Raw genomic sequence first — 12,056 nt, 5'->3', positions numbered from 1 at the left:
TCACTCTACTCAGGTTTTCTGTTTCTTCCTGATTCAGTCTTGGGAGATTGTATGTTTCTAAGAATTTATCCTTTTCTTCTAGGCTGTCTAGTTTGTTGGCATATTGTCTTTTGTAGTAGGTCTTTTAAAAAAATGTTTATTTATTTTGAGAGAGAGAGAGAGGGAGGGAGAAAACAAGTGGGGGAGGGGCAGACAGAGAGAGAGAGAGAGAGGGAGAGAGAGAGAGAGGGAGAGAGAGAGAGAGGGAGAGAGAGAGAGAGGGAGAGAGAGAGAATCCCAAGTAGACTCCATGCTGAGTACAGAGCCATTCATGAGGCTTGATTTCACAACCGTGAGATCATGACCTGAGCTGAAATCAAGGGTCAGACACTTAACTGACTGAGCCACCCAGGCACTCCTATGTAGTGTCTTATGATCTTCCCCCCCTCCCCACCATGACATCAGTTGTAACTTTTCTTTCATTTCTGATTTTATTTGAGTCCTTTTTTTTCTTTGTTTGTTTAACTAAGGGTTTTTTTGTTTTGTTTATCTTTTTCAGAGAACCAGCTCTTAGTTTCATTGATCTTTTCTATTTCCTTAGTCTCTATTTAATTTATTTATGCCTCTGATGTTTATTACTTCCTTCCTTCTAACTTTGGGCTCAATTTATTTTTCTTTTTCTAGTTTCTTTAGGTGTAAAGTTAGATTGTTTATTTGAGATTTTTCTTGTTTCTTGACATAAACCTATATTGCTATGAACTTCCCTCTGAGAACTGCTTTTGCTGAATCTCATAGATTTTGGTATGCTATTTCTCTTTTATTTTTTTCTAAGTATTTTCTGATATCTCCTTTGCTTTCTTTGATGACCTCATGGTTGTTCAGTTACATGTTATTTGTTTTCATGTTTTTGTGTTTTTTCCAGTTTTGTCATTGTAATTGATTTCTAGTCTCTTACCACTTTTGTCAGAAAAGATGCTTGATACAATTTTAGTCTTCTTAAATTTATTGAGACTTATTTTGTGGCCCAACATGTGATCTATCTTGGAGAATGTTCCATGTGCACTTTAGAAGCATGTGCATTCTACTGCTTTTGGATAGAATGTTCTGCATATATCTATTATGGCCATGTGACCTAATGTGTCATTTAAGACCAATATTGCCTTATTGATGTTCTGTCTCATGACCTATTCATTGCTGTAAGTAGGGTTTTAAAGTCTCCTACTATTATTTTTTTGCTTTCAATCTCCCCTTTTAGGTTTTTAAATATTTGTTTTATATACTTTGGTGCTCCTGTGTTGGGTGTTTATAAATAAACTTTTATTTTTAATGTTATATCTTCTGGCTGGGTTGATCTTTTTATCATTATGTGGTGCCCCCTTTGTCTTTTAGTACAGTATTTATTTTAAAGTCTATTTTGTCTGATATGAGTATAGCTACATCAGCTTTCTTTTCATTTCCATTTGCATAGAATATTGTTTTGCATCCCTTCACATTCAGTCTGCATGTGTCCTTATTTCTGAAATGAGTCTTTTGTAGGTAGCATATAGACAGTTCTTTTTTTTTTTTTAAATCTATTTATCCACTCTGTCTTTTGATTGGTAAATTTAGTCCATTTATATTTGAAGAAATAATCAATAGGTATGTACTTATTTCCATTTTGTTGTTTTCTGGTTGTTTTTGCAGTTCTTCTTTGTCTTTTTTCTTCTCTTTTTCTTTCCTCTTGTGGTTTTCTGGCTTTCTTTAGTGTTATGTTTAGATTTCTTTCCTATTTTCTTTTATATATTTAGTATTAGTTTTTCTTTGTGGTTACTGTAAGATTCATATGTAGCATCCTATGCATATGATAGTCTCTTAAGTTGATAGCAACTTAAATTTGAACACATGCTCAAATTTTACATTTTTATCCCCCATTTTTCATATTTTTAAAGAAATGATGTTTTATGTAAGAAGATTTTTTTAAATATTTATTTTTGAGAGAGACAGAGAGAGAGTGTGGGTGGAGGAGGGGTAGAGAGAGAGAGACAGGGGGACAGAGGATCCAAAGCGGGCTTTGTGCTGATAACAGAGAGCTGGATGTGGGGCTTGAATTCACAAACCATGAGATCATGACCTGAAGTCAGATGCTGAGCCAGCCTGGCACCCCACATGTTTTATATTTTTGATGATACATATTACATCTTTTATTTTATGCATCATTTAGCTAATTATTATAATTTTAGTTAACTTTACTACTTTTGTCTTTTGACCTTCATACTTGCCTTATTGGTGATTGATCTACTATCTTTACTATATATTTACTTTTTCCTGTGAAATTATTACTTTCATATTTCTCCTACCTCTCCTACCTGCCCTGATATGGCTCTTTTCTCTTTGTTGTGGAAGGTACTATTCCTCTAGTTCTCAGGTCTTTCTGTTTCAGAGGAAATTATTTCATATGTGGCTATAAATTTTTCGCATCCATGGGAAGAGGTGATTTCAGAGTCTTCTTTTGTTACCATCTTGAACCTGTCCTCCATCTCTTCTCTTACTATCCTTCATATTAGATCATAGGAAGTGGGAAATAATGTATTTCATAATGGGCAGGATTAATCTGATATTTTCTTGAAACTTTAAACTCAATCTTTGGACAGTATATAGAAAGCTATATGGATATTAAATGAAGAGGAAACTGAAAATCTTTTACTGTGCCTCATGGGCCTGGTTTCCAGAAGTCCATGAATCCCCTAAGTTCCAGTTATTAATGTATGGCACTCTCACTTAATTTTTTTTTAATTAATGATGAAATAAAATACTGTACTTGTTACTTATATATGAAATTTTATGATTGAAGTCTGAAAAGAGCCAACTTAAAGATATTCCAGAAAAAGAGATTGACATTTCAGGAAGTTGGTATCTATTTTCGCTTCCACATGGACTCATTGGAATGCCAGTTGAAATTTAAACTTTCTTTTTTTATAAAATAGTTGTAACTTGCTGTCCTGAGTATGAGGTGGCAATGAACAATGAGATTAGGTTTTTCAGGAGAGAGGAAAGAATTATATTGACCCTCATTGACTTCTTGCAGCAACCCATTCTCTATTTAGCATATATAATACCAATTATTAAATAGGAGTCAATTAAAAATGAGTAGATTGACAGGACTTAGACTGATGTCTGCCTTTACATTCCAACAGTACCAGTCCCTGTGGTCAGCATGAATATTTATGATATTAGCCCTACCACCATGCATGTGCAGTGGCAGCCAGTGGGAGGGGCTACTGGCTACACCGTGACATACGAACCCACCAATGCCACAGAACCAGCAAAACCAAAAGAGGTGGGAGACATTTGTTTCTTTATCATTGGGTCTTCCTGAGACTTTATAGTTTTAGAGACTGCATTAAACTGCAGTTGCTTATGAACTCATTTATAACTACATGCAAAATGGAAAAATAGAAAATTAGATTTGTGACCTCTGACACATTTAAAAAAAACATTGGCATGAAAAGAAATTCTGTTCAGAGAAATGAAAAATAAACGTTGTGTTATATAATCTAGTGGTTACAAATAGGCCATAATTGGCTAGCCCCAGTAAATGGAAATGTTTGATTTGAATGTCTTATTTCCCTTTGGCATGTCCGTATGCAGATGCGTGTGGGGCCAACAGTGAACGACGTGCAGCTGACTGATCTTTTTCCCAACACTGAGTATGCAGTCACAGTGCAGGCTGCCTTGCACGATCTCACTAGTGAACCTGTCACTGCTCGGGAAGTCACCTGTAAGATATTACCAGTTTTTATTCTTTCTTTATTGCTGTTGATATAATGTTCATTAGGATTTTTCTTCCACCCAATGACACTATGAATACTTGAATAATTTGTGCATAAATTACAGGGTTATTCCTTATGGGAATCACAATTGAGAATTAAAGTTAATTCTAGACTTATGGCAGCATCTTAAATTGATTCTAGGATGTACTTTTTTTTCACATTTAACGTAGTTGATACTGAGGATGTTTCTTAACAATCAGTGGTGGGTGTCTTACAAGTACTTTTGGCCAAGTGTCAATTAGGGCATAGAATATAAAATAATGGTATATTTAAGTATGATATATAGCACTGGTGAGAAGGGAATGTCGGGTGAGTGTAATTTTGCAGGAAGATTCTAGACTTAAGATTAAGATGTTCCAAGTTCTTGCTGAAGTAGAAACTTTATGGCACATGTAGATAAGTCTGTTTCAATTAAGTGAGCTAATCAGTTTACTCAATCCAAAAACATATTTATTGATCATCTGTTGTACTTCAGTCACTTTGCTGGGTATTGGGAATGCACCAATAGATAATACAAGGTAGTGTAAAGCACGTGGACTCCTTTGTGGTTTGCACTTTTCTTGAGTTATTGATCAGTCCCTTTTGTGTTTTTGGTTTGTTTCATTGGCATTCAGGTGCTTTTTCTTGAAAAGGACAATGATTGCACTTAGGACCCTTGCTTTTCCTGGGTAGAACTTTTGTTTCATGCTTGTTGAGGTGGTCATGTTGGAATAGATGACTAGGTTTAAATTTGAGTCTCAGCCCACGTTTCTAAGGAAATTAAGAAGTTAGAAGGAAACTTCAAGGGGGAGGGGAAGTGATACAGAAGCATGATAAGGCAGAAAAGAGAAAGAGCCCTTGAAAGGTGGGACAGTATAAATTCATTGACAACAAATAATCATTTTTTATATATTAGACCCTGTTTAGAGCTGGTGGTGGTTTTTTAGAAATGAGGTAGTGGCAGATGGAAAGAGTGGGAAGCCAGCTAGGGATTGGAGATAGGTGTTCTCAGAGTGTCTGGAGAGAAGATGCAAGAGTCATAATGGCATGAAAGGCGAGTGTGGTCATGGATTTGATATGGAACTGGAATACAACAGTGGAGGAAGGGAGGACACAGAGATCCAGAGAGACAAAAACATTGAAGGGAAAAAGGTGCAGAAACATGCAAGTGGAGGGTGACGTTCAGGGGGAAGGATGTACAGAGTTGAAATGAGAGACAAAGGAAAGTGGTCAACGGGCAGCTAGAAAGTGAGATCTAATATATTCTTTGTTGGCTATCCTTAGCCCTGTTCTTTTTAAGGTAAGGTTTTGTTTGACTTGGCAAAAAGTTTGTCATTTGGATTTTCTTGTAACCATTTATGCTTCTGTGGATTTTCTTACCAGCTTACCGGGTGCTTAATTTTGGCCCATCTTCATTCTTTATTCTCATAACCATTTGTTTTTCTATCATTTTCTATTAAGGGACCATAACTCTTTCGATTTTGTTTTCTATCCTAACTGATTTAAATATATGATAAACACAAGCTGCACATTTATGCTGAATTATGATATATTATAGCTGAATAGCAAGTAAGATCTTATTAAAATAGTGTGGAAGGAAGTCTGCATATAAAAGAGAAATTATAATTATAATAAAAATTTAAATTTATCATATTTTTAAAGATCCTTACTAAGAAAAATTGAGCTCTACCTAGTAGAATCATAGTATGTTTATCAGCATAGCTATTTTTTAAAGTTATTTTGCTGCACACTGTTAAGTTTTCTGCAAACAACTCCTTGAAAACGTGTGTAAATGCATTAGAACTCTGTGGTGAGAGCCACATCAAAACCTCATTTCTCATGCGTCTCCAGTGCCTTTACCCAAACCTCGAGATTTGAGACTCAGAGATGTGACTCACAGCACCATGAATGTGTTTTGGGAACCCGTGCCTGGAAAAGTGCGTAAATATATCGTTCGCTACAAAACACCAGAAGAGGATGTCAAAGAGGTAAGTTGAAGACTGGAATGGATTTGGAAATATTTGTTTTCTGTAGGTTTAATAAAAGAACCCAAATAAGTATAGAGAATAGCATGTTTGAATACTTGTAACTTTATTAATACAGTATTGAAAATTTGTTATATTAATAAGGCATTTTTTGAATACTTGATGATATATTGGACTGTGTTGCATTTAGTTTGGAAATGTTTTGTTGTGTGATATTGATCTCAAAATCATTATCCCTTAAATGGATAGAGTCGTAGAATGTAGATGGTACTTCCTTCTCATTAAGATGCCTTTTATGGTACTCTGCATTCTATAAATTACTAAAAATATCATAATAATGTTTCTAAAAATAAAAGCTAGCAAAGAATGCAGGAAAGAAGAGGGGAGTTCATCAGATAGTAGGAAGATAGGGCAATGCAGCAGGACTGAGAGAAAGGGTAAATGTATTCTTAGAGGAGGGTCCTTTTGGAGGTGAGCGTTTTTGAAATGATGTTGGGGCAGAGATCTGTTTTGATGACAACCTGATTCAAGGTGGGAGCAAACTGAGGGCCTTCACTAAAGAATGGGCTTAAAACTTATGTGTGCTTGGGGGCACATTAATGACATTTTTGGTAGATAGAAATAGTTTCCGTAAGCACTCACTTGTTGACTGTGCTGGTCATTTGGATTACACTAAAGCTAATTTATACATGTGCACACATTCATTTCATTCTAAGTTTCAATTTCAAAAGAGGCACAATGACCAGTGGGCCTCACAGGATTCTTGTGCATAACAAATGAGGTAATGCACAGGAGAACATTTCTGAAAGAAGTAAGGCAGTGATACAAAAGGAAACAGAGAAACTGTCGTTGCAAAATGGTTAGGTTGCTTGAATCTGTAGAGAGTCATTATTTACCAAACCCTAGTGTCAATATATTTTTCCACATTGGAAGCATTTAAACTGTCTCTGGTTCCTGGACTCTTTTGCATATTAGAAACCATTGCTATTTTTTGTAGCATAATTCTTATGCTCTTTTGCTAAGAGGTACAGTAAACAACAGAGATGTTAAAACTATACTCTTCGTAAAAATAGTTCCACTGCTCTATTACAGGTAGAAGTAGACAGGTCAAGGACCAGCACCCCTCTCAAAGACCTGCTCTCACAAACCCTGTACACAGTAGGGGTTTCTGCAGTGTATGATGAAGGGGAGTCTCCCCCGGTGACTGCTCAAGAAACTACCCGTAAGTTGTGATCATGCTTCCTTGATAATTGAGAAACAACATTACATGACTGTGTAACTGAACTTATTGGGTCATTTTGTTTCTTAGTACAATTTTTTTTGAATATTTGTGGATTTCCAGATTGCTTTTTATTTATTTTCTGCCCATCTTCTACCTTCATGTCCATTCCTTTTATTTTTAAATTTATTGTGTTATTTTATTTTTTCAATTAAGTTTTTAATTTTTGAAAAATTAAAAAAAATTTAATGTTTTATTTATTTTGAGAGAGAGAGAGAGACAGAGAGAGAGAAAGAGAACGAACAGGGAAGGGGCAGAGAGAGAGAGAGGGAGAGAATCCTAAGCAGTCTCCATGTGGTAGCACAGAGTCCTACATGGGACTCTAAGTCCCCTGAGAGATCACGACCTGAGCTGAAATCAAGAGTTGGACGCTTAACCAATTGAGCCACCCAGGCACTCTATTTAAAAATTTTAAAAATGTTTTTATTTATTATCTAAGTTTTAAATTTTAATTCCAGTATAGTTAACATACAGTGTTATGTTCAGGTGTACAATATAGTGATTTAACATGTCCATTCCTTCTATGATACGTTTATCTTACTATTATTCTATCAGCCACTGTCATTAATTCATCTTCCAGATACTCAACTGGTGTGTGTACGTGTGTGTGTGTGTGTGCGTGCGTGTGTGCATGTGTATGTGGGGGGGGTGGGGAGGAAGTATATTCTTGATGTAAGTTGGCCATTTTCTCTGGGAAAGTTGTGTTAGTTATCAAATATTTTTTGAAATCTTACTATATATAAAGTGCTATCAGCGGTAACAAAATATAAAATCTTTGCCTTCAGTAGTTCATGATTTCATTGTGGAGATAAGAAAAAGTAATTGACAATGTAGGGGCTCGTGTAAGGAAGGTGAGGTAAGCGGCACTCAGGTTGCGCACTGTCGGGTTTCAGAGGAAGGGGAGGCTTGCACGGTGGAAAGGCAGGGGAGATGCAGGGCAACCTGCCCTGGTCCCGTCTCTCCTGCTCCATTTTGTTGCTGCTTCCAGGGATGTCCGTTTCTTCCTCTGTCATGGTACTTGCATAGTATTTAACCCAATTATTGTTGCTCATTAATCTTTTTCTATCTATTCTGCTTACCCCTCCTCCCCACCAGTGAAGGCAGAGACATATTTACTTTGTACAACTTTGCATCTCCAGTGCCTGGCACCATGCTTAGCACATAATTTCCTAATCAGATAGCGCTTAAGAAGTTGAGGTCTAGGGGGGCGTGTGGGTTGGTTGAGCATTCAACTTCTTCTCAGGTCATGATCTCATGGTTTGTGAGTTTGAGCCCCACTTCAGGCTCTGTGCTGACAGCCTGGATCCTGGAACCTGCTTTGGATTCTGTGTCTCCCTCCCTCTCTGCCCCTACCCCGCTCTTTCTCTTTCTCTCTCTCTCTCAAAAATAAATAAACACTAAACAAAATTTTTAAAAAAAGTTGAGGTCTAGAGCCGGTCTAGTTCCAAAGAAGTATAATGGGAGCTACTTCTGAAATTCAAAGTTTTCTTGTAGCCACATTTGAAAAAGTAAAAGGAGGGGTGCCTGGGTGGCTCAGTCGGTTGAGCGGTTGACTTCGGCTCAGGTCATGATCTCGCGGCCCGTGAGTTCGAGCCCCGCGTCGGGCTCTGTGCTGACAGCTCGGAGCCTGGAGCCTGTTTCAGATTCTGTGTCTCCCTCTCTCTGACCCTCCCCCGTTCATGCTCTGTCTCTGTCTCAAAAATAAATAAACGTTAAAAAAAAGTTGAAAAAGTAAAAGGAGACAGAGGAAACTAATTTCAATGTGTTCTATTTAAACCAATATATAAAAAGTGTTGTCGTTTTAATATGTATCAGTAAAATAATTATATTAATACTTCTCATAATTTTTTCCTATACTAATTATTTGAAATCCAGTACGTATTAACTTTATACTTACAGTATTTCTCAATTGGGACTAGACATATTTCAAGTACTCAGTAGCTACTACTGTATGGCTAGTAGCTTTGACAGGAGACACCGCAGGTCTAGGTGGATGCCCCACCTCATCCAGTAAGGTACTGCTGGGATCAATACAAATCTGGAACATTTGCTTCCTGTCCTGTAACTCCCTCACTAGAGGCCCCAAAGCTTCTCCTTTCATACCTAACTGTCTATACAGGATCAGGGAGTCTGGTCAAATGTTACAGCCTACTCCTTAACATCAGACAGTATCGACTTCTGCTTTTCTTATGTGATTGCTGCTAGCAATCTCAGCTGTCTTCTTGGCATGGTTCTTACCTGGAAAGGGTAGTGCCTGCATGGGAATATCAGTGCATGCAAGTAGACAGACAGCTCTGCATAAACATAACAGGTGTAGTAAAGAAAAAAAGTCAGGAAAAAAAGACTAGTGGAAGGGGGTAATTTAGTAATTACTAAATCAATACTTTCAATGTGTTTTTAATCCTTAAGACTTCCTAATACCTTTTAGATATATTGAAAGTACATCCTTAACATGTGGTTTGCTTTGCAGATGTGCTTATGAAAGTGGTGCCACTCAGTATCTCATTGGGCCTTTTCACTGTAATTATTAGAAATAAATTTTTGATGGGTCTGGATTTTGTGTAGTTGGCTTTGGTTAGTAGCGGGTAGAGAAATAATTGAAAATGAAAGCTCATAACTGGAGGCAGACATTCCAGATTCCTTGTGCCTGGTCAATGGAGAGGCTTTTTTTTTTTTTTTTAATTTTTTTTTTTTAACGTTTATTTATTTTTGAGACAGAAAGAGACAGAGCATGAACGGGGGAGGGTCACAGAGAGAGGGAGACACAGGATCTGAAGCAGGCTCCAGGCTCTGAGCTGTCAGCACAGAGCCCGACACGGGGCTCGAACCCACGGACCGTGAGATCATGACCTGAGCCGAAGTCAGACGCTTAACTGACCAAGCCACCCAGGCGCCCCTGGAGAGGCTTTTAATTGGGGTTTCAAGCAGTCATTAGCACTCTGGGGTTATTCCTGTCTCTGGACAGAGTGAGTACAGTCTGCTTCACTTATCCTTAAGATAGACGAGTGTTTATCAGAAAACCTCACGCATGGATTACTTAGATCATTACATTTCATAGACTATGATGGCCCATGCACTCTCAGATAATTATCTACCAAAGTTTAGGTTTATGTGTATTGCTGTGTGAACAGGTCCATGGTTTTCACATGTAGATGTTCAGCTTTCAAATAGGACATTGAAAAAAAATACTTGAGATGCAGAATGATTGAGAACCAGTGAATTAGAAGAGTATTACTAAAAGGTACTTTAAAAAATATCACCATTTTAACAGAATACAAATAGCAACCTATTACATCCATGTAGTGTTTGTAGTTTTCAGAGCTTTCTCTTACACTATCTTTCAAATGAACTGAACTGGTAAGATACTTGGTTCTAAACAATGCTTTCAGCCAGTGTCCCCATGTCCATGAAGGTAAAACAAAGCAGTTTTATTTTATTGTTTGTGGATCACATTCATAGACTTGGTCCTGCTTTATCTCATGATAGGTACTGTGCCAGCACCAACAAACCTAAAGATTACTGAAGTAACACCGGAGAGTTTCCGAGGGACTTGGGATCATGGAGCTTCAGATGTGTCCCTGTACAGAATAACCTGGGCACCTTTTGGAAGCTCAGACAAGATGGAGGTAGTGTTAGCTCTCTTCCTTCCTTTCTCCTTTCCGTTTTTGAAAAACATCTTATTTCATTATAAGGAATCTTGTTTGAAGATTCCTTCATGTATTACCTCTATTGCCAGAAAAGCATCCTTTCTTATTAGTGACATTTGAACTCTTGGGATGCAACAAAGCCAGAATGGCTTTGTAGTGGCTAAATAATGTCAACCAACTTCCATTGAGTGTATGATGTACATGGTGACTTAATTTTGTGTGGGTTTGTTTTTTTTTTTCCTCTTTCACTAAGACCATCTTAAATGGAGATGAAAATACTTTGGTGTTTGAAAACCTGAACCCGAACACTCTTTATGAAGTTTCTGTTACTGCCATATATCCTGATGAGTCAGAAAGCGATGACCTGACTGGCAGTGAGCGCACACGTAGGTGTTCAGCTTTGAAATAGGACCTTGTTATTTTAAAGTTAATTTAAAAAATAGAGCTATGGCTATATTAGTAATATTTCCCCAAATTCTGTTTTGTTTTTTTTTTTTGTTTTTTTTTTTTTTTTAATTTCAGCACGTTTGATACCCTTAACAACACAAGGTAAGAGTTTAATTTGCTGAGCCATATGAATGACAAATAATGAATGAATGAATAAATGATGAACAAATGAATGAATGAAAAATACCATGAAATCCACTGCAAAGAGATTTTCTGCTTTTAAATTGCAAGGCATCGATTGAGACCTATTTTTAAACGTTTCTTAAAAAACTGCTTTATTGCCATTTGTTAAGAAGTCATTTAAGATTCAATGACCATCCTTTACTGGGGTCAAATTTAGTCCTAAAGTTAAAAGCATACTGATTTCCTTGTGAATAGTGATTATTTGGGGAGGAGGCCTCGTTCTGTGAGCTTACTCTGTTTCTCAACAATCTTTTTTCAGCTCCAAAAAGTGGCCCACGAAACCTTCAAGTGTACAATGCAACATCTAACAGCTTGACTGTTAAGTGGGATCCCGCTAGTGGTCGTGTGCAGAAATACAGAATTACTTACCAGCCTTCAACAGGAGAAGGCAATGAGCAAACGGTAATATTTTTGAAAAAAATATAACTGGGAAAATTCTACCTTTTCTCCTCAAACTCTTTTCGCCTCTAGTGTTTAGTCATACTACTTTGAGGGATGCAAAATTTATTGTATTGAATGGGCTTATTTGACTCCATTTGCGATGGGAACTCTGGACATTCTCATGAGAAGCAAAAATTGCTTTTCATGGTAGGCAGCCTCACAGCATCAGACATGTGCCTCATGCATGCACATTTCCCTTAAAAACTCTTAGCGCTGGGTTATCTATGAAGATTTGTAGATTTTTAAAGTCTATTTAGATTTTTAATCCACATTTCTCCAACTTAATCAAATACTGAAAGTTTGCCAA

The 12,056-nt window shown here is 37.1% G+C and overlaps 1 protein-coding gene across 5 annotated transcripts in view; it reads left to right on the top strand.

Moving 5' to 3' along the window:
* COL12A1 (collagen type XII alpha 1 chain) overlaps positions 1-12,056 on the top strand; it is a 115,792-nt gene that overhangs the window by 53,447 nt on the left and 50,289 nt on the right. For 4 of the 5 annotated variants that reach the window (XM_060615973.3, XM_060615968.3, XM_060615969.3 and 1 more), the window contains 8 exons: positions 3,153-3,295; positions 3,607-3,736; positions 5,619-5,755; positions 6,845-6,974; positions 10,518-10,657; positions 10,932-11,064; positions 11,201-11,227; positions 11,568-11,710. In XM_060615973.3, the coding sequence (XP_060471956.2) occupies positions 3,153-3,295; positions 3,607-3,736; positions 5,619-5,755; positions 6,845-6,974; positions 10,518-10,657; positions 10,932-11,064; positions 11,201-11,227; positions 11,568-11,710 (983 nt within the window). The remainder of the gene's footprint in view (positions 1-3,152; positions 3,296-3,606; positions 3,737-5,618; positions 5,756-6,844; positions 6,975-10,517; positions 10,658-10,931; positions 11,065-11,200; positions 11,228-11,567; positions 11,711-12,056) is intronic. The other variant, XM_060615970.3, reaches the window with a different exon arrangement.

Source organism: Panthera onca, chromosome B2, assembly GCF_046562875.1.
Source record: "Panthera onca isolate mPanOnc1 chromosome B2, mPanOnc1 haplotype 2, whole genome shotgun sequence".
In the NCBI taxonomy this organism is placed as follows: Eukaryota; Metazoa; Chordata; class Mammalia; order Carnivora; family Felidae; genus Panthera; species Panthera onca.
This window is presented reverse-complemented; position numbering and strand designations above follow the sequence as displayed.